The sequence below is a fragment of the Stegodyphus dumicola genome, chromosome 3 (genome assembly GCF_044657685.1).
Source record: "Stegodyphus dumicola isolate Sdum_Otavi_A_Nest chromosome 3, ASM4465768v1".
NCBI classification, from domain to species: Eukaryota; Metazoa; Arthropoda; class Arachnida; order Araneae; family Eresidae; genus Stegodyphus; species Stegodyphus dumicola.
Window position 1 is genome coordinate 228,882,519 of NC_140770.1, and position 24,261 is coordinate 228,906,779.

General features: G+C 33.3%; 1 protein-coding gene across 1 annotated transcript in view; it reads right to left on the reverse strand.

Annotated features, from left to right (window-relative positions):
* Positions 1-24,261, reverse strand: part of Mkk4 (dual specificity mitogen-activated protein kinase kinase 4) — a 97,691-nt gene that overhangs the window by 26,121 nt on the left and 47,309 nt on the right. Inside the window, exons 8-9 of the mRNA XM_035364318.2 lie at positions 10,740-10,867; positions 7,196-7,270 (exon numbers count right to left, since the gene is read on the reverse strand). Of these exons, the coding sequence (XP_035220209.1) occupies positions 7,196-7,270; positions 10,740-10,867 (203 nt within the window). The remainder of the gene's footprint in view (positions 1-7,195; positions 7,271-10,739; positions 10,868-24,261) is intronic.

Here is a 24,261-nt window from a genome sequence, read left to right on the forward strand (position 1 = left end):
ATGTCAGTTACTGCTGTGCACCATTTTAAAATTCAACCAAAAAATCTTAATTTCAGAATGCATAAAAAAACAAGCAAGAGGTTTTTATAATTAAAGGGGAAATCGTTTATTTTTATTTTATCATTTTTCCTGCAATGGGAAAGGTCAAATAAAATTTCTTTTACTAATAAAATATGCAAAAATAGAACTAGAAACTATAACTTTTGGTATATTCCTTACCACCTCAATGCAAATATATCATGTTCGTAAAAAATAACGAATAAAATAAAGGAGAAATTGCAATTTGAAGATTTCAAACTACAATCTCACACCTCAGAAAGAAGTTTACCATTAAGTATTTGAACACACAAAAAATATTTTTTTCAAATGCAAATTTTAAAAGTTCCCAATAAAAAAAAAAAAAGATTTTCTACCACTTAGATAACAAATGGCATTGGCTACATCTTTTATTAACTAAAATAAAGCTGTAAATGTTCATAACAATCATCTACATTTGTTAGAAATTAAATGCATCTGAATTTGCATTAATTAGACATACTACTAAAAAAAGTGAAACGAAGATTAAAGTTATTAAATACATTTATTGTTAAGACACAATAACACGCCGAATAAATACTCAGAAGTCAAACAACAAAAATCAGCGTTATACCTACAAAATTTTCACAGGACTAGTTTCGATGGTTTTACCGAACCATCATCTTCAGCTGCAAAACCACAAATGAACAAGATAGGAAATAATGATTAGATAAGAAAGCCTGGACAAGAATAAGCAAGTGGCGCCATCTGTTGGCGAAACCAAAGCTAAAACATAATTTCTCTAAAAGCCGAAGGCAAATTTGGATTGGAATTAGGATCGTTAACTAGAACAGAAAGATTTTTATGAATGTGAAATGCCTCTAGAAAATCCAGTTCTCCAATGGAAGATGTTTTTTGAATAATTTTGGCAGCAGAAAAATTGAAAGTGTGATTTTCGGACCAACAATGTTGAGCAACAGAAGACTTCTGTGTTTCCTTTTTTCTAACATATGCCTCATGTTCTTTGACGCGAAATTTTAAGGCTCTCTTAGTTTGGCGAATGTAAATTAAACCACACTGGCAAGGAATCCTATAAATACCCCAGGAATTCATATCCGGAATGGGGTCCTTGAGTATAGAAGTTGGAATTTTATTGATGGGAGAATAAACAACCCGAAAGTTAAATTTCTGCAAAATATGTGCAACTTTATAGCTAGTTGATGGAAAGAAGGGAATTACAACAGAATTTTTATAATCTCCTAAACTAAGAGTGTGGCTTTTAGTGTGTTGAGATGAGAATTTTTTAACTGCTTGATTAATAATGTTGGGTGAAAAGCCCCTGTCAATAGCTATTGCTTTTAAATAATTTAGTTCTTCATCAAGGGCTAGTTTGGAGGAGCAAACTTGAAGAGCACGGAAAACATAGGAATAAAATGAAGCTAACTTTTGTTTAGTCGGATGACATGATTTAAAGTGTGGTGGAAGGCAAACCGATGAAGGTTTACGGTAAACTGTAGTACTGAAGTTGGATGTGTTACGTGTGACCAGAATGTCGAGAAACGGAAGAGAATTGCAAGTCTCAAGTTCAAAAGTGAACTGAATAGCAGGATCAATAGAATTCATTGTTGAAAGAACTCTATTTAAATCATCTTTATTACCTTCAAACAGGGTAAAAGTATCGTCTACGTAGCGGAACCATGCCGGGAAGTTTAAAGTTTCAAACAATTTTGATTCATAATAATGCATGTAGATATCAGCCAGGATGGGACTGAGGGGGCTTCCCATGGCTAATCCCTCAGTTTGCTTGTAATATTTATTTTGGAAAACAAAATGTGTTTGTTTCAAACAGAGTTGAGTGAGAGAAATTAGCTCATCAATTTCGATGCAAGAGAAATGAAATTCGCGAAGTCTGGTTTCTAGACATCTTAATGCACCCTCCACTGGGACATTGGTGAATAATGATTTTACATCAAAAGAAACCATGAGTAAATTACGAGGAGAAATGTTTTTAACCTTTTTCACAAACTTTATTGAATTTTTTATGGCGTAAATGTTATTGTCTAATAGAGTGGAAAATCTAGAAACTAAATATTTAGCTAATGGATACGAGGCAGTACCTAAATTTGATACAATAGGGCGGAAAGGAATACCACTTTTATGAATTTTGGGAAGAGCATATAATCTGGCACAATTCGCAACAGATGGGATAAGCGAATGTTTTAAGTTGCTTGAAATGATTTGCGAAGATTTGATCGCAGTTTTTATTTTGGATAAGTCCGAAGGTGAAGGATCTTTAGGGATCGGATTATATGGTCCTTCGTTTAAGAGTTTAGTGACACCATCGATGTAAGTGTTCTTATCCATGACGACTATCTGGCCACCTTTGTCGGCCTTCGAAATGATAATATCCGGGTTAGAATGAATTTCGCGCATTGTAGCTCTTTCTCTCGCAGTTAGATTTGGTTTCAAAGGTTTATTATTGAATTTCACATTATGAGCGATAAGATGCCTAATCATTTCTTTCTGTGAATCTGAAACTTTACTGAACTTGAAAGCTTTTTCGATAGGAGCCAAAATCTTTGGAATCGAGGGTTTACAGGTTTGTGAGAAGTTAAAATTATATTTTAGAATTCTCTCTTGTTCTTCTGAAAGACTAACATTAGAAATATTAACTATTAACTTACTAACTATTAACTAAAAACTTCTTTTACAGTCTTCCAGTTCAAGTAGTTCAAAAAATCTTCCCATTGTAAACATCAAGCCAATAGTTAATATTTCTAATGTTAGTCTTTCAGAAGAACAAGAGAGAATTCTAAAATATAATTTTAACTTCTCACAAACCTGTAAACCCTCGATTCCAAAGATTTTGGCTCCTATCGAAAAAGCTTTCAAGTTCAGTAAAGTTTCAGATTCACAGAAAGAAATGATTAGGCATCTTATCGCTCATAATGTGAAATTCAATAATAAACCTTTGAAACCAAATCTAACTGCGAGAGAAAGAGCTACAATGCGCGAAATTCATTCTAACCCGGATATTATCATTACGAAGGCCGACAAAGGTGGCCAGATAGTCGTCATGGATAAGAACACTTACATCGATGGTGTCACTAAACTCTTAAACGAAGGACCATATAATCCGATCCCTAAAGATCCTTCACCTTCGGACTTATCCAAAATAAAAACTGCGATCAAATCTTCGCAAATCATTTCAAGCAACTTAAAACATTCGCTTATCCCATCTGTTGCGAATTGTGCCAGATTATATGCTCTTCCCAAAATTCATAAAAATGGTATTCCTTTCCGCCCTATTGTATCAAATTTAGGTACTGCCTCGTATCCTTTAGCTAAATATTTAGTTTCTAGATTTTCCACTCTATTAGACAATAACATTTACACCATAAAAAATTCAATAGAGTTTGTAAAAAAGGTTAAAAACATTTCTCTTAGTAATTTACTCATGGTTTCTTTTGATGTAAAATCATTATTCACCAATGTCCCAGTGGAGGGTGCATTAAGATGTCTAGAAACCAGACTTCGCGAATTTCATTTCTCTTGCATCGAAATTGATGAGCTAATTTCTCTCACTCAACTCTGTTTGAAACAAACACATTTTGTTTTCCAAAATAAATATTACAAGCAAACTGAGGGATTAGCCATGGGAAGCCCCCTCAGTCCCATCCTGGCTGATATCTACATGCATTATTATGAATCAAAATTGTTTGAAACTTTAAACTTCCCGGCATGGTTCCGCTACGTAGATGATACTTTTACCCTGTTTGAAGGTAATAAAGATGATTTAAATAAAGTTCTTTCAACAATGAATTCTATTGATCCTGCTATTCAGTTCACTTTTGAACTTGAGACTTGCAATTCTCTTCCGTTTCTCGACATTCTGGTCACACGTAACACATCCAACTTCAGTACTACAGTTTACCGTAAACCTTCATCGGTTTGATTTCCACCACACTTTAAATCATGTCATCCGACTAAACAAAAGTTAGCTTCATTTTATTCCTATGTTTTCCGTGCTCTTCAAGTTTGCTCCTCCAAACTAGCCCTTGATGAAGAACTAAATTATTTAAAAGCAATAGCTATTGACAGGGGCTTTTCACCCAACATTATTAATCAAGCAGTTAAAAAATTCTCATCTCAACACACTAAAAGCCACACTCTTAGTTTAGGAGATTATAAAAATTCTGTTGTCATTCCCTTCTTTCCATCAATTAGCTATGAAGTTGCACATATTTTGCAGAAATTTAACTTTCGGGTTGTTTATTCTCCCATCAATAAAATTCCAACTTCTATACTCAAGGACCCCATTCCGGATATGAATTCCTGGGGTATTTATAGGATTCCTTGCCAGTGTGGTTTAATTTACATTCGCCAAACTAAGAGAGCCTTAAAATTTCGCGTCAAAGAACATGAGGCATATGTTAGAAAAAAGGAAACACAGAAGTCTTCTGTTGCTCAACATTGTTGGTCCGAAAATCACACTTTCAATTTTTCTGCTGCCAAAATTATTCAAAAAACATCTTCCATTGGAGAACTGGATTTTCTAGAGGCATTTCACATTCATAAAAATCTTTCTGTTCTAGTTAACGATCCTAATTCCAATCCAAATTTGCCTTCGGCTTTTAGAGAAATTATGTTTTAGCTTTGGTTTCGCCAACAGATGGCGCCACTTGCTTATTCTTGTCCAGGCTTTCTTATCTAATCATTATTTCCTATTTTGTTCATTTACGGTTTTGCAGCTGAAGATGATGGTTCGGTAAAACCATCGAAACTAGTCCTGTGAAAATTTTGTAGGTATAACGCTGATTTTTGTTGTTTGACTTCTGAACATTTATTGTTTTTAAACCACTCTGTTAATCAATAAAAGATGAATAAAATTTTAGAGATAAATTGCAGATCTTACGCTTTGCTGAATGACAAATATTGGAGAATCTGCTATTCTCAAAAGCAGAACAACTATTAATTAAGGATCTTACATTTTGAGCAATGGTAACATTTGCCGAGGGTGCTGCTAGATTCCTTTCAATTTGAAACAAACACATTTTGTTTTCCAAAATAAATATTACAAACAAACTAAGGGATTAGCCATGGGAAGCCCCCTCAGTCCCATCCTGGCTGATATCTACATGCATTATTATGAATCAAAATTGTTTGAAACTTGAAACTTCCCGGCATGGTTCCGCTACGTAGATGATACTTTTACCCTGTTTGAAGGTAATAAAGATGATTTAAATAAAGTTCTTTCAACAATGAATTCTATTGATCCTGCTATTCAGTTCACTTTTGAACTTGAGACTTGCAATTCTCTTCCGTTTCTCGACATTCTGGTCACACGTAACACATCCAACTTCAGTACTACAGTTTGCCAATTTCCAGATAAGGCACAATCATGTCCACAGATTTAATATTTCCAGCACATGATTTTTTACATAAAGAATAAACAATATACCTTCTTTGAAATATTGTAGGGGGGGAACTTTGATTAACTGTGTAGTGACTATTACATCGCCTCTTTTGTCTCATTTGCAAGTACAAAACTTCTTAACAGCTTACAGTAAGAGACTGCTTAAAAACTTGTCCTGTTGAAGTGATATGCAGACATTCTTAATATTGCTTCTTCATCTTCCAATGACTATCTGCAGGTTTCTCTTCTTCAGTACTCAAATAATGGAGAGCTGTTTCCCTTCCTGTATACCTTCAAAATGGCGGCCATTTTAGCTAATGTTTGCTGGGCCACATTTCTCATCAGAACGATAAGCTTGCTTATATTGGTATCTCATATTGAATAGCAGAATTGCTATTATCATTAAATGAAGGGTCTGTGTATGAGTTTATGGCATAGTGTAGAAAGGGACGGGCCTAGAGCACAAAATTTGGAATGTATTTTGTCCAGATATGAAAAAGGCGCATACTAAACAATTTTTTAAAATTTAATTTAGCCTTTTTTTATTTAATGCTGAAATTATTTTTATTGATTTTTCATACAGAGCTTCACTTAACAAAGTAACTAAAAAATCACAAAATTTTACTATTTTGCACCATCAAATAGATTAAAGAGGAAAAGAATTTTAATGAATTTTGTACCAAATTTTTAATGCAATTTATTCACTTTTGGTGATTTTTTTAACTGCTCAAGTTTTTAACACTTCATGCTTATTATTTAAAAATTTCAATTTTTAAAATCAGTTACAAAGCTTTGAATTTTCACAGTATATATATATAACTCTTCACCTTCTTTAAAACAAAAATGATAAAAAAACATTATTAAGCATATTTCTAGAATATTTCTTTTTTAATATGTGTCAATATATGTTATTAAGCAGGAGGGGACATTCCTGTTCAGCTTATAATGTTCATAATTAAAAGGAAGTATACTGCTAATTCAACTGTTCATAATTAAAAGCAAGTATACTGTATTATATTGCATGCAATATTGTTCAAAATGTATATAAATTAATCAAAACAGATTTACTATATAAGATAAATGATACTTAAGAAATGAGATGGATGTACTTATATGCATGCTTCTATACAGTTATTGTTCAAGAGAACAAAACAAAAACTATTTTAAAAGATTTTCAAATTTCCAGTAATAAATTAAGGAAACCAAATAGTGCAATTTCTTTTCAAATTTATAGCTCTTCAATATGTAAAACAAAACTCCTTGCTTTATGAAGTTCACAACATCGCTTGTTTTAAGTTACTTAATTGCATTACCTTATATTGCATACAATAACCATAAAAGAAAGATACTACATAAACTAGGAACAAAATGGCTGTATTATGCGAGCATGGAAAATGAAATAAGATAAAATAGATCTGTTCTATTGCAAGTACAGGTAATAATTATAATAAATAAAAAACTATTCTTTGATATACATTTTAAAATGTACACAAACTATCTAGAATTTAAATTTATCAAGCAAATCTGTCAGGATTAAAAATAACAATAATACTAATAATAAAATATGGAAAAAAATTTAGGTTGACTAAGCATTTTACTTTACAAAACAGAAAAATCGAGTTACTACTATACTTAGGATCTAAGTCTTAATTGTTTTAACAAAACTGAAGAGAAATGCAAAAAGATCAACCAAAGTGATGTAAATACAGAAATTTGACAAAATCTCTAACTACAGATTAAAATAAATGACTTCTAATGTGTTACCAATGTTATCCCCAAACTCCAAACATCAGATCTGACATCATATCCTCTTGCCCTGCCTGGATCAATCCTTTCTGGCTGTAATAAAGCAAACAAAAAATGCAATTTAATATTAGTGGAATCACTAAAATTAACAAGTAAATGAATAAAATGAACCAAAAGGTGTTAATGATGAAATAATACCCGTTTGTTCATGTATTTTCTTGACTGTCTCCCACGGTTACTTCCTCAGTTTTGCCATTATTTTATTTAGTTTTATATATTAATACTTTTTATGCAGAGATTTCATGAGTCATACTTATTTCAAGAATTCGAAAAAGGAAAAAGTATGATATAAACTGGTTTAAGTGATGAGTTAAAGATACATTTAAGAATACCTAAATTTGTAACTCATAAGCCTACTTACAACCTGAAGAATAATCAGCATATGGTCGAAATAAGTAAATAAAACTGGTTTAGAAGCTGTCCATCCTTTATTTTTCATTAACAAAAATCCAAATGATACATTACCTTCTTATATTCTTTTCTCACTGACGCTCAGTTTTTTTTTTTTTTTTTTTAATTCAGTTTTCTGTGATTTGGGGGGGGGGGTCAACTTGTATTTTCAAAAATGGCCATACAGATATATGGGAGACTGAAAGGAAGTCCTTTACTGCAATACAGTCTAATCATGATCTCAACAGCTCATCTGGTTTTATGACTAATTTTATGCATAGTTTTCATTTTTACTTTCTTACAATATATGTAATAAGAACTATAGATACATTACCTTCTTATATTTTTTTCTCACTGACGTTAAGTTGCTGCTGTAGTATATCTACCACAGCAATATGGAGATAAAAGAAACTAACATTAGGAACAATATTAAAACAAAAGGAGACTATACTATTGTTGCGTTCCCCCCCCAACACCAGTTGTTACATTATTTTCTTCCTTCACGTTCGTAATGGGGTTCGTGTGGATTTGGAGTGAATAACGACGACAGCACTTGATGGAATATTGAAACACACTTTATTTACCAATATTAATCAGGACAGCTCCAAAACACTTTTACAGTTGTCAAAGATCTTTTATAAACATGCTGGAACAATCAGCGACACAGCCTTTACACTGTCAAGCAATAACGGTGAAGACAGCTTCACTGCAAAGCACCAGAGTACAGCTCCTGACTCTGCTCGGTCGTTCTTGGAACACCACATACTCTCAAGACTCTCCATGCACTCGACGACACACGCAGCACAGCTCTCGACTCTTCGGCTTCCCGAAGCTTAACACACTCTGTCGATGATGCACTAAACGACCAGCTCGACGCTAGACTTCGACACTAACTATCTCGTACTCACACTGACTCTCCGCATACCAGCAGGGTATATAGTTTATGGCGTGTGCTCGAGAACATTTTGGGCTAAACTGGTAAGAATTCGTTCCAGAAGGTTCTCTATCCGTCCATGGTATATCACCAATTTTGTCACCAAATGGGTGATTTCTCGCCAAATGTGGCAACCCTGCCTTTCCCTGCCATTTTATGGCAACCCTAACCTGCTTTGCGGGGAAGCTATCTTACTGTGACTGGGATATTTCATAACACTATAGAATAAATGCACAGAGAATAGAAAATGATATACAGTATGGAGATTCAACATCTCTGCAGATGACAAGGATTATAGAATATAAAAAAGTTATACAGAAAGCGAAAAACAATAACTGGAAAGAATATACCATTAATTAATTACAAAATAAAATATCAAACTCTATAATACACTGGAATAAAGCTAGAATTCTCAACAGAACACATACATGAAAGCAGTCTTAACATCAGAGAAGCTATGAAATCATCATTAAATCTTACATAAAAAGAGCTTCCTTTTTTGCAGTTTCTGATGTATTTATATCATCATTATTAGAAATATAACTACCCAAAACCTGAAAGAGAACAAAAGAAGGTGACATACCATTCAGTAACTTGCTGAGCTAGCAGACAGGTCATCTGCAAAACCTCTATTTTTAATGAAAACTTTAAGTAGTTTTAATGTATGAATTCAGTTTATTAATGCATATATTTTGGTACCTATTGCCAAAACATGCCCTGCAAATAGGGTTCCCACCTCTCCCGGAATTGAGCCCTGAAAATTAAAATTTCCCGGTTACTGAAAGGAATATAAAATAAATATTTCCCTCCCAGAATATCAAGTTTCTTGAAAATAAGGATACAATGTGCATGGACAAAATGGTTGACAGCGTCGAAAATCACATGACCGCGTACAGCAGCCAAAGAACGTCTATGTCAATACATATTCTTTGCAGCAGTGATCTATGGTGAGCGGTGAGCAAGCGCCTTATAAGATGAGTAGTAGTTTCATGCCGGTTTGTTGCACCCTCACATTTTCAAACCATTCTCTCATTTATTCTGCAGTTAGGTCGCTATCGACAAACAAGTGTGTATTTTGAAATTATTTAAATGCTTTCGTAATAATGTCTAGTAAAAAAAGAAAAAAGATTCTGATTCTGTAGATGAACGCGTGAAAAAAAGACAAAATATTCGACGTCGTTTCAAGATAAGTGGTTAACTCAAACTCATTGGCTTATGAAGAGAGACAACTTTAACAGAGAATGTAAAGTATGTTGGAAAACGGTTAATATTAAGTACAAGGATGTTAGAGCTTTAACCCAAAGCAAGAAACGCCAATTGTAAATATTGAATAGGGATTCTTCGCAATCGGTTTTGAACTTTTTTCTGAAGAAATCTTCAGAAGAATTATATCAGCAATTGAAATTACTTCAGTCTATCATAGGATTAAGCACCACCATAGTTTTAATACCCAGGATTGCACAAACAAATTGCACAGCACCCTATTTCCAGATTTTTCTTTGGCAAAAAAGATTTCTTGTGGTAGAACAAAATGTACAAGTATTTGCGAAAGTGTGCTTGCTCCTGCAGATCAAAAAATACTTTTAAATGAGATTAAGGAGGCGGAGTTTTTTTCAGCTGCGACTGAAAAAAAAACTTTTCTTTTCCCAGATACTTTTTTCCTCTCCCGGATTTTGACAGCCAAAAGGTAGCAACGCTACCTGCAAATCTTAACACTCCACTGCAATTCCTTCACTCCTATTCTTCTTATTTGCATATTCCATGTATTTAGGAATAGCAGAGGTTCATGTTTTCATCTCTGAAGTTTAGCACACACACTGCTTTCTACATCTTTTATGTTACCCTTTAACATCTTATAAGCATGTATTATTCTTAGAATAAAGAATACATGCTTATAAGCATGTATAAGCATGTATTCTTTATTCTAAGCATGAACAATTTTGCATATAATATAAATTTTACATAAGAAAATTATGGGCAATTTGATAACACACAGCACGGAACCTATGAATGTGTCTAAAAATGTAATCAGAATACATAAGTTAAAATTTTATTTTGAAGATAGGTAACTTAATTGATAAAAAAGGGTGAATTACTTTGTTCACACTGTATACTACAGCTATTTGATATCATTTATGATATCTGAAAAAAAATTATGAACAAAAAGACCAGACTTACAGCCATATATGGTCGGCATCCAGCATCTCTAGTCTTTGCAATAGAATCTACTAATTGACCACTTATACCAAAATCACATAATTTTATATTACCCCTACGATCCAGAAGAATATTGCTAGGTTTAACATCTGAAAGAAAAAATAAATACACATTACGAAACAATACTTCAAAAAACAGTTAGCCCCCAAGAAAGTGGAGGCTTGACACTGACATATAATGTCTGGACTTATAAAGGGCCCTATATATCATATAGCTTAGGGCCTTATCAAGTGTAAATCCGGCCTTGTTTGGGTCCACCAGCAGCCGAGCGGTAAAGTCGTTGGAACACTGGTAGTTCGGTCCAAAGTTTGAATCCACAAACAGGCTGGCTGCATGGGCATTTTTGCGGTTTTCCCCATGTGTAATGTGTATATAAGACAGTTTCTCTTAGAAAGTCCTCCACGAAGGCATCTCTCCCCTTAGGCAGATAGCCCTCAATGCTTTGCCGTAAACATATAAACCATTCACATGTTCACTTAGCATTCACAGTTTATTCACCTGTTCGCTCAGCATTTCTGCTTAGAAATAGGGGGAGATTTGTCATCTTCAATGCAGAGCATTGCATTCCCTCTCCACAAATTCTTTCAAACAACTGACAATTTTCTCCTTGTCACAGCAGCACAATTAAAGAATTTAAAAAAAAAAATTATTTATCTATTTAAAGAAAATGATGTTCCCCATTTTTTTTTTTTTTTTGTTATATATTACAGTCATGTCTAGCACAATCATGTACTATTTAATTGTACAAATTCTTACAATAAAGATTATTTTTTATTGTAATCTGGGCACGTGACATGATAAAGAAATTGTTTGATCTGATTTGATTAACTTTTGACTGGATTCCTACGTTATAAAAAGAAAAGCACATACAGTGTCCAGAATCAAGCAAAGAGTTTATATCTGCTTTATGTGTCTTAACCTCCTGAATAACTGCCTTTATTAGTCATGAGGGTTTTTTTTTATTATTTGTACATATTAGATGATAATTTACAATATTTTGTTCTCTTACTTTCTTTATAATGTAAATATCATATTCTGAAAGAAAGTTTATGAAAGTACAGACTAAAATTAATAATTATAAAAATTTAGCTAACAGATGCAGTATAATGCTTTCTGGACAGGCATCCCATATACGCGTACCCCAAGAACGTCTCTCACAGCCGGGCCTTCCATCCATGCATCACTAGAGACTGAATTCAGGGGATAAGCAACACGTATACACATTTTAAGCTGGAATGCTTTGAAGACCACTAGATGGCACCTTATGTCAATTAATTTTGAAATGAGCACAGTTTCAGGCTTCTGACCTTTAGTATATATATATATTCTGCCTGACTTCAGTATTTTACTTATCAACTGTTGCAAGGGTGGGGAAAAGAAGCATATTTTTTTTCCTCTACTGTGTATGGTCTTTTAGGGTTACTACTAGGTGGAGCTCTGTTACATTTTGCATTGTCTTCAGATATATTTCGGGCCCTTCCCTTTTTATTCCCAAAAGTCTATTACGACACAAAAGCGCTATTTACAGGGTTCTTACACATTTCTGCAAAAAAAAAAAAAAAAAAAAAAAAAAAAAACTAAGTAGTATGCATTATTACTAAACATGAATTAATTAACATAATTATTAATAATTTTGAGAATAAAATAAACTTCATGCAGTTTATCAAGTAGCATTAAATATTTTACACTTATAATAGGTTGGACATATTTGAAAGAAGATAAGGGACATTTACATTTTACTAATAGTTAGCTTTATGTTGATTTTTTTTATGTCTCATTTTGTCACATACTTGGTCAGTCTACAGCAGAGGTTCTCAACCGGTGGTATGAGTACCATTGGTGGTACACAAAAAAAATAGGTGGTACACAAAGAAGCAAGTATTTTTAACTATTTATTTCAAAAATTAAAACCCCAACATCCTGATTGAGTTTTTTCTCTAATACTCTTAAACTTATGTGATATGAGTTTGTTCAAGAGTGGTGGTGGTACTAAAGGTTTTCAATTTTTGTTTAGATGGTACACGTTAGTGAAAAGGCTGAGAACCGCTGGTCTAGAAGTTAAGTAAATAGCAGGTAGATTTTATGTCAAATGGCATAGGTTAAAATGAGAAGTAAGATCATAATCAGCATGATTCATAACAAAAGAATGAATGTTATCACGTCTGCTGCTTGTCTAGAGAGAGACCTGCTGATTAGAACAAACCTGAAAAGCCTTATGTAGGCACGGTTGGCAAGTGTTGAAAGTCAGTCAGGCTCTGCTTAATGCAGTCAATGTCATAGCTTTGTGTAGAGTTCCAGGGGTTGTAACCCAGTTAATATACTTAAGGTTCCAATAAGCCATTAAAGCACCAGAGGTGATAAGTTGTTTTGTATATACAGGGTGTTTCATAGATCATGGGACAAACTTGGAGGGGTGGTGGAGTGTACTAAAACATGCGCCTTTTTGTATAGGAATGTAGGGCCTAAAGGAACGCAAAAAAACGACACGAGAGGAAAATGTGTTTATGTACAAAATCAATGCAAAGTGCTTCTTTGCAGCAATACAGTACTCATAATAAATGTTCACTGCTGTCAAGAGTGATGTGTGAGTTTACGTACAGGGAAAAAGCTGACATGCATCTCATGTAGGGTGCTGCTAATGGGAAAGGCAAAGCAACGCTACGGTTGTATCAAGAATGATTTCCGAACAGGCGTATGCCAAAGCACACAATGTTCGAGAGGTTGCATTGGTGTCTGTGTGAAAGCAGGTCATTTCAAGCCACCTCTGACACTAGGAGTGGAAGAAGAAGTGTGCGACAACCTCGCATTGAAGAATCCATCTTGATCATAGTGCATGAATCACCTCAGACAAGTACAAGAGCTATTGCACGTCATCTGCAGCTGAGTCATTCCACCATTTGCAGATTATTAAATGAAAATGGTTTGCACCCATACCATTTGCAGAGTCAGAGTCCAAGCCTTGCAAGAGATAGATTACCCTCTTTGAGTTGATTTCTGTCATTGGTTCTTGCAGCAGTGTGCGGCACAGGCGGATTTCCCATCAGATGTGTTATTATTATATTCCTCCAAAATGCTAATTCACACTCAAAATGGCAGTCGTAAAAACAGACAGAAATTTCAGATGATTAAAATTAAGGACCTTCTGCTGATTTTGGCCCAAATTAAGGACTTTTAAGGACAAAAAATCCATTCCAAAAAATTTAAAGACTCTTAAGTACCGTACGAACCCTGGTAATTTATATGTACATTAGCCTGTTTGTGAATATGATGATGCAGAATTTTAAATTTTGACACCAATGTGGAGACCAAAAATTCTAGGTGGAAGTTGGAGGAAAAAAATATTTCATTTCTAGAATAAAATCTGGTATTAAAAATATAGAAAGGCAGACTATACTCACAAATGACTTGATATGAAAAATTACGTAAATTAATGACTGCCCAATTCTTTCAGTCTCATTAACAGATTGCATAACAAGCGTCTAGACCCCAAACCTCACTTTTGCTCATCGCCCGGTTTTCGGAATGACAGAGGGAAAAAGGGAATTTCGTCCAAGCGCTCATGTTGGATTTCATCCAAGCGTTCGCAATTGTTCACGTTCGAAGACTGCGTGCTTATGTTACTGTCGCTTGAAATGCTAATGAATATGTGTTAGTGGTATTATATTTACTTAGCTTAGTTTTTCTTAAAAATAAAGTGGCTAATTTCATTCAATATACTGTGTAAGATTAATTGTGTGTAAAATTTCCGTTTGTAAATTGTGCAAAAATTTGAATGCAAATTTTTCAAATATTTATATTATCCAATATGAGCAGACGATCTTATGCCAGCAGGTGACTGCATTTTGGCTAATTAACTGTTAATTACATTAATTTAAATCTCATCTATATAATGGGTAAATAAGGGTAAATAAATGCAATATTCAGTAACCACTGAATGCTGCATCAACGTTCTAACTAACAAACATTAGTTAGAACTTGGAATGCTTCGGGCGAGCAATGCAGTTTTAAAAACTCTCTCACTTTTATTGTTTCTTTTGTGTGTTACTTCATTAATATACTGGTGTTCATCATACTTGATTGTTTTAATTATTAGCCCCAAGATATGTTCAGTGATAATGAGAAGAAATGTGTTATAGCTGTCAAAAAAGTGTTAAAAAGTACAACCAATAGAAATTTTAACAACATTAACCACCAAAACTACAAGGAATGTTTCTTTTCTCATGAAAATAATAACAAATATTAAATTAAGCATTTATAACATGAATTTACATTGAAAATTAAAAAAATACTCTTACCTGTGGAAAAAGCGAGTGTTGCGTTCGCGCAACATCAGCGGAATAAGACTACGGATGTTTAGTGAGTAGGATTGTACTCGTGTGATGTTTCTTTTGAGTGGAGCGCAGGATTACTTTTTAGCTGTATAACGTTTTATAAATCTACAAATCACTTTACTTGTAATTAATTTAATATTAAAATATACATTGTATTTCTTTTATAAATATAGATTTTATTTCAATTGAAAGATTCAAGCATGAAAAGCTTGATTACAGTCATGATGTAAAGCTACATTACATACTTTGCATCTATAAACAGTCTGGCTATTGTACTCTTTACAACAAAGTCTTTTGTTATCAAAAGACTTCACGATAAAATGACTACCATCTCCATGCAATGGTTTTTGAATGCTGAATTTACTAGGTCTTCCTCTTGCTGATCTATTTCTGGCTAATTCTACACTCTCAATAGGAGTTTGCAAAAAGAATAATACATTCTCGCGTCTGAAATCTAAAAGAGACTATATTTCCAGTAGTAAAAAGTGGTGATATTTAGTAAGTTTAGATATGGTCTCACCTCACGGTCGCAGACATTTAGCCGACAACCACTTGGCCGACGGGACACTTAACCGACACCAGTTAGCCGACAAGACATTTAGCCGACAAGGACACTTAGCCAACATGGACACTTAGCTGACAGGACATTTAGCCGACATGGACACTTAGCCGACAAGGACACTTAGCCGACAGGACATTTAGCCGACACGGACATTTAACAAACAGGTCATTTAGCCGACAGGTCATTTAGCTGACACAGACACTTAGCCGACAAGATAGTTAGCCGACAGGACATTTAGCTGACACGGAAAGTTAGCTGACAGGACATTTAGCTGACATGGACAGTTAGCCGACAGGACATTTAGCCGACACGGACAGTTAGCCGTCAGGACATTTAGCTATGGGACACTTAACTGTCAACACATTTAGTTAACAGCCGACAGTGACAAAGTTTAGCTAACACGTACCCAAGAATTATTCAAACCTAGTATGGATTACAAAATTTCTCGACTTCTCCATAAGTTCAATATTTAAATTAATTTTTTCACTATCAGTAAAACTCAGTTTTCGATTCTTAAAGATATAATATGTGCTTTTAATTATTGTGTTAATTTAGAATTGCTTGATATGTATTGTGCTGTTTGGTGTATATTGGCCAAATTGAAAAAGCACTGAAATTTCTCGTCAGGGAATATGAATTAAATTTTGAAATAAAAAAAGAATTTTTTTAGCTAAGTACGACGTTCACTTAATTACATTTTAATACGGGATCTTCAAAAATTATCCATAATCTTTCTTCATTTAATCAACTGGGTTCTTTTGAACACTTTCACATGATTAATAATTTCTCTTGTTTACTTGTTCCTTAATAATAATTTTTCAATCTCGCTCTTTCAAATGCTTTCAAATTTCTAATATCTTTACATTTCATTAATATTTTACTCATCACATCATGTTACATTCTTTCCTTTACAAAATCGTTTGGCTCCTCCCACTAATGAAATTTCCTTTCCCTGTCCTATGAAGTGACACAGTCGCAGATGTAGTATGTATCCAAGCATTGCCTTACCCTGTATATAGCAAGTGAAATTATTGAGCATAATTTTTTCTGTGCTAGCATTAAGTTCGGGCGCATTCAAATACCATTTTAGCAAAACAGGAGGTGATGAGCAATTATATTCATAGGGAGCAATTGTAGTTATTTGGCAGATACTGTTTAGGCATAACTTGGTTGTAGGACTATCGTGCGAGAATCCGGAGTAAGGTGGGATCATTCATTTCGTGTTACGAAGCGCAGTTACTCGAGAGACATCATAGGCTAGACTTAACTGGCTGCTGTCCTCAGCGCAGTAGGAGTAGACCGTTTTGAAATATCTGAATATTGCATTAAAAATTATTGTTATTCTTGAATTATATTTCATATAGAAATATATGGTGGTGAGGGTTAGTTTAGCAAATATATTTTATTTTGTTATTAGAAACAATTTAAAAAAGTGAATTTGTAAGACAAGCAAAGGTATAAATTATTTGTGACTATAATTTGCAGTTCATGTCACCATTCTTGAGATAAAAATATTGTGATATTTTTTTACCATGCCTCTCGCTTAAAATACTTACTTAGGTTAATGTTTATTGCCCTAAACTAGTGCATAATGTTTAATTTAGAAGTAAAATATTCTTTAAGGTTTTGTTTTATTTATAACTGAAGCTGCAGAGTAGACCACAAAGTAGGGCGGAGCAAAGCAACACATCGTGAAAAGTCACCGTAATGTAGTGCCATCTAACAATGCTAGATTTAACTATATCTGTCATGTAAATAGGTAATATTATTTACTATGTTTTGAAAGTCACGATGTGTAATTTGCAATATAATATGTTATATTGATGTTTTTCTTATAAAATATAACTTTTTTCAATATCTGTTAAAAATGTATATATTTTCATTTCATTTTTTATTCATTCCCCCCCCCTCTTTCATTCCTTCTCTTTCTCGTTTTTGGTTTAAAGGCCACCTAACAGAAGTAAGTTTGGTTTATGTAATTACGGCAATGCCAGATGGCTATTTGATTAAGGGGAGGGATGCCTTCATGGAGGACTTTCTATGGAAAACTGCCTCGTATACATGTTACACATGGGAAAAACCACGAAAACAGCCTGTCTGTTCGCCGGATTCAAATTCGGACCGAACTGCCATTGTTCAGTGACTTTACCGCTCGGCAGCTGCTGAGTCTAACAGAAATATTGACCGTTTTACTTAATATATAACCAGTCTCTTCCAATAAAAATTGCCTTTTTAAGCTAGAACTTTATTAATACATTCAGAAAAATGGGCATCAAAATTTTTCCCATTAACATGTAGCATCACCATGTCCTTCTACAGCTTCAGTTATGAATAAAACAAAACCTTAAAGAATATTTTACTTCTAAATTAAACATTATGCACTAAGTATCCTGTCCGTGTTGGCTAAAGTTTAGGGCTAAAAACATTAACCTAAGTAAGTATTTTAAGCGAGAAGCGTGATCAATAAAATGTTTCAGAATTTTTATCTCAAGGATGGTGCAATTATAGAGGTCACAAATAATTTATACCTTTGCTAGTCTTAAAAATTCACTTTTTTAATATTTTTTAATAACAAAATAAAATATATTTGCTTAACTAACCCTCACCGCCATATGTTTCTTTGAAAAAATATAATTAAAGAATAACAATATTTTTTATTGAATTATTCAAATTTTTCATGACACGGAAAGGAAATTTCATTAGTGGGAGAAGCCAAACAATTTTTTAAGGGAAGGAATGTAACAGGATGTGATGAGCAAAATAGTAATGAAACGTAAATATATTAGAAATTTGAAAGCATTTGAAGAGCAAGAATGGAAAATTAATATCATTAGGTAAACAAGAAAAATTATTAATGATGTGAAAGTTGATTAAATAAAGAAGCTTTATGGATAATTTTTGAAGATCCCATATTAAAATGTAATTACAATTACATTTTAACATGGAAATTGAAAGGGACCGCCATACTTAGCTAAAAAAATTCTTATTCCTTTCGAAATTTAATTCATATTCCCTGACGAGAAATTTGAGCGCTTTTTCAATTTAGCCAATATACACCAAACAACACGATACATATAAAACAATGCTAAATTAACACAATAATTAAAAGCACGTATGAGATCTTCAAGAATCGAAAACTGAATTTTACTGATAAGTGAAAAAAATAAATATTGAACTTAATGGAGAAGTCGAGAAACTTTGTAATTGATTGTAAATTTAAATAATTATTGGGTACGCGTCAGATAAACGTCACTGTCGGCTTAGTGTCCTATTGACTAAATATCTTCACAGTTAACTGTCCCGTAGCTAAATGCCCTGACGGCGAATTCTATGTGTCGGCTAAATGTCCTGTCGGCTAAGTATCCTGTCGGTTAACTGTCCTGTCGGCTAACTGTCCGTGTCGGCTAATGTTCTGTTGGCTAAGTGTCCTTGTTGGCTAAATGTCTTGTCGGCTAAATGTCTTGTCAGCTAAATGTCCTTGTTGGCTAAATGTCTTGTCGGCTAACTGTCCGTGTCGGCTAAATGACCTGTCGGCCAAGTGTCCGTGTCGGCTAACTGGTGCGGTTTAGTGGTTGTCGGCTAAGTGTTACGGACCCCTCACCTCATATAATTTATCAGTATTGTCAATTTGACAATTGTCAAATGCAAATTCTGCTTCATATTCCTGTACTGCAAACATGATATCGATTTTCGTACAACAGGAACAGAAATGTCCTTATCAAAAGACCAATACATTTTTTCTCAAGGTTAAAAATTATATCCTGTAAGCAATAATATTTTGATAAATCTTCTCATATAGGCTTCAGATGCAATAAATTCTGGGCATTTTTTTTCCTCAGCCTATATATTTGTCTGTTCAACAAGAAGAGAGTAAATGTCTAAACCAAAAAGAAATTCGAAAATCTGTGCACTAGATTTACCTTGTATTTTGTCTTTTATAATTTCTCTTCTATCTCTTTCTTCATGCTCTTCCTGAGACATAACTAACAGTTCCTTTTTTATCCACTTCAAGATTTCAGTCTTCTGCTTTTTAAACTTTTTTGTATGACTATAACTGCTTTTAGAAGGCTGAAACTTACTTCTTACGTGAATTTCAACTTCCCCAGCAGTATCATTTGGTAAAATATCATTATCATTATTTAAAACATTGCCATTCCTTTCTTCTTCGTCACTAGCTTCTGCAATTTCTGGAGAACAGCAACAATATCAGTTTCATTCTGGTCATTTTTAATATTATCATCATCTGTTTCTTCATCAAAAAATCTTTGAAGAGCTTCTTTTAATGTAAGATACCTCGTTCTAGGCATTTTTAAACAACCAGAGCATGAACGAGAACATCGAAAGAAATGAGTGAAAAATGAGTGACTACCTGTTTCTTGCTGACGTTGCGTCAGCGCAACACCTGTTTTCCCTTCCTTCCCAACACAAATATAAACATCTGAGTGATGTAATGTTCTGATAAATGGGGACCTTGACTAAAAATAGATCACTCAGATGGCGATTCTTTCTTTAAATATTTTCAGCAAAAATACCTGATCGAAAATTTTGCTTAAAGTATGAGATTAATTACTATAAACAAAATGATTGTTGAAGGCAAATATTTTTTTATAGAAATAATCTTCATAATATTCCCTACACAAAATCATCTGCTGGTATAAAATATCTTAGGTAGTTATATTTATATACGCATTTATTTTGACCGTTGCATCAACACAACACCAGTGGCTAATGGGTTAAGACTTTAGAGAAATAAATATAAATTTTTCCTTTGTGTTATTGTTTTTAATGTTTATGTATGGTAAATAGTATGTGAAATTTAAAAATCTTATTCTTTCATATTATTAAAAATGTTTCTTTTCATATTTTCATAAAATTTGAAAAAAAATGTTCATATGAAAAAATGAATATTTTTCTCTAAAATTTTACTATACTCCATAATTAAATGCCTACGTTACAAATGAATGAAAAATAACTTTTTAATATTTTCAGAAACTTCACAAATTTCAGAAAATTTCATTTTTAATTGAAGTGAATATGTCAAAGCCGTGCATCTATTCGAACAAGTACAAGAGACAGTCAAAAACAAAATATATAACAAAACTAAAATACTTCTCTCTTATCAAACTACAAAACAATACATTATTATATTATTCTGTGATACATAACATTATTTTGATTTCCTCAGTTAACTTTTCAAAGTTAATACTCTAATAATAATAACCACATTATCAACAGCATACTGATAATCAGAATATGAATAACAAACTGAGAATTATGAAAAATTTTATAATAGATGTCAGCAGTGGCGTGCCATAAATGGACTAGGGACTAGGCTGCTCCCCTAACATTTTACACATTAATACAAGTATATTTATATCCAGCATTCAAAAGCATTAAAAGAACATCATACAGAGGCTGTTCGCACATTTTCTAGACGATTTTGGTAAGCGGTAATAAAAAATCGTTTGCTGCAAAAGAAGTAATTGCAATTGTACTGTGTTTTTAAAAGTCAAAATTATCATCTGTGGCTTGAAAGTTTTGTTTTTATTCAAAATGGCGAATTTAACAAAGCAGTGGTTCGAAGGCTACATTTAGCTCTTTCCGAAGAGAAATATGCATACTTCGTTATCCAAAAACGATGTGAGAGTCATGGTTTTGTGATATCTAAAGCGTCAATAGGTAATATCATCGGGAAAAACGGACATCTTCGACTATTGCAAAGGTACATTGTTTAATGTTAAAAGAAAATTCCCCTAGTCAAAGGACAGTTGCAAATTCATTAAAATGCTCGGTGTCCACTGTAAACAAAATGATAAACGTTGATTTAAATCTTAAGAAAGCGAAAAAAAGCAATGTGCATCGCCTTCTTCCAAAGCATATCGCTCAACGCAGGACACACTGCAGATTTCTATATGAGAAACACTTATATAGAAATGGAAAACAATTGTCACAATAGATGAAGCGTGGGTGTATTTAAATGACTGTAACAAAAAAGAGCCATTTATTATCATAAAGGTGTAAGGTGTATTTAATTATGGCAAAGCACACGAGGGCTATCTGCCTAAAGGGAGGGATGCCTTTCGTGGAGGACTTTCTAAGGGAAACTGGCTCGTATACACGTTACACATGGGGAAAACCACGAAAACGGCCATGCAGCCAGCCCATTTGCGGGATTCGAACCTCAGACCGAACTACCAGTGTTCAGCGTCTTTACCGCTTGGCCGCTGGTGGGCCGCTTTATTATCATAAAAGGGGAGAAAAAGATTTAAGTACATGGTTCAAAGAATCAAAAGAAAGTTTTTCTAAGGGATTCATGATTGTTGCTGGTTTTTCTTATAATGGGAAGTTAAAAATAAAGAGAGTGCAAAAACAAATGTCAAGATTAACTCCAAATACTATCAAGAACATATTTTATCACCAATTTTTCTGAATGAAATACCATCGCTTTACCCACAGTGCCATCAATCTGTGAGACTCCATCACGACAAAGCTAGAAGTCACATATCAAAATCCACTGTAAATTTCCTAAAAGAAATGGAACAAAAAACTGGTAATAAGGCCATACCCTTCACTGATATCCCTACTAAATCTCCTGATGTGTCACCTATGGATTTTTGTGCTTTCGGACTTTTAAAAACTGCATTATCCAAATGTTGTCCCAAAACCCTAACAGGACTCTGGAAAGCTGTTCGGGAGGAATGGGATAGAATACCTCTTCTGCCACTTCAAAAGGCATTATTACCCTGGAAATTGTGGTGTTGAAAGATAGTTCAGAATAAGGGATGTCAAATAAAACATTTAAAACACAAGAATTTTATGTAATTTAGTTTTGTGAATACAATACACATCATCTAAAAAATGTGTGAACAGCCTCTGCATTACCTCTTTTTATACTGTAAGCTATTCAAAAATAGTCAGATTTATGCAAGAATAGGAAGAGCTTGGGTCTCGCTAGTTCTATGAAAACACTGACTACCTGGCTTTCACCTGTTCTCCTAATTGCCTTACATTTGCTGTTAACTAATGGCTGTAGGTTATAAGAAACTTTGATTTCTTCATGACTTTTCAAAACAAAATTAATTTAAATTTTAATGCTATATTTTAGTTTCTTCTTCATAAAAGCGTTTTTATGGTGCATGAGAGAATTTGAAATAACATACGCTGATGCAAAAAGTTTAAACTATGGAGAAGAAAGCAGTACAAAGAGCTAGTCCTCATACAAGAAACGACAACAGAGCATGCACAAATAACAGCTGATACCATTTTATGACAGCATGCTCATCAACTATCTTTGTATAACCCTTAGTCCTGACTGTTTGTCTGTCAAGTTTTTTTGAGGCATAATATGTTTCCAAACGTTACAAGAATAACGATCGGAGTATAGATGAAAACTCTCTCGGTTTTTGACACATCTAACGATCTAACTGCCTAATTTCCCAATTCTTCATTTTTAGCTTTTACTACTGAAAGTGTTTTCAGCAATAAAATTAAACTTTGCAAAGTTTAATTACTAAATTAATGAAGCTTAAATTGTATAAATTTCATTCTACTATCCTTAGTGATCTTCAGCACATTTTTTTTTATTAAATTTTAGATCAAATTGCCTTAATATACTATAGACATTTATAACACTTTTATGAAGATTCAAACAATATTTAATCATTAAATATTTGTATTTAATTTTATGCCAGAATCATTATAAACACTTGAATAAACTGAATTGTGTTATAAAGTGAATTAAATAAATTTTAAGTTCTTTTAAAATGGTCATTAGATCCATTTTGGAACAAAAAACATAAAACATATACAATGATTTCACCAGGATTCACACTCTGGACCTTTCAGATGCTAGCCAGATGTGCTTCCAATTACACCATAAAAGCACAGGGTGTTTGGACCTGGCTCCAAATTCTGACAGAGATGAGTTATTGTCAACCACATTATAGTTTACACCACTATAGAGCATTTTTTTACTTTTTAGAAGCAAGAGACAAAAAAAAAATGTAGAGTGCCGGGATGGGATTTGAATTCCAGGCCTCCAGATTGCTACTTGAATGTGATTCCAATTACATACAAAGGCCCACGATAAAGGTGAAAGTATCTTACAATTATGTGGTAGATTACTAAGTTTATCCACACAATAGTATATGTATCAATTATTAATTTTATTTTTACTATATTTAAAAATACTTTGATAAATTTCTCTCTTTCCCTACTGAGAATTTTCTTATTATAAAAGTGTAACAAAACTGCTTATTACTTAAATTACCCCCCCCCCAAATGAAATTAAGCAAAGACCATAAAATTTATGCCAGAATCATTATAAACACCTGAATAATCTGAATTGCGTTATAAAGCGAATTAAATAAATTTTGAGTTTTTTTTTTTTTTTTAAATAGTATTGCCACATAGCATGAAAATTCCCAGAAACTCTCAAATTTTATGATTGAACCTCCTGATTTTACATATTTCACAGATGGCAGCTAAGCAAAAGGTATCCCTACTCCACATGTTCTCATTTATACAAGCATAAAACATTATGCCCATTATTCCAAAAAGGAATATTATATAATTTCAAAATTATTAATAA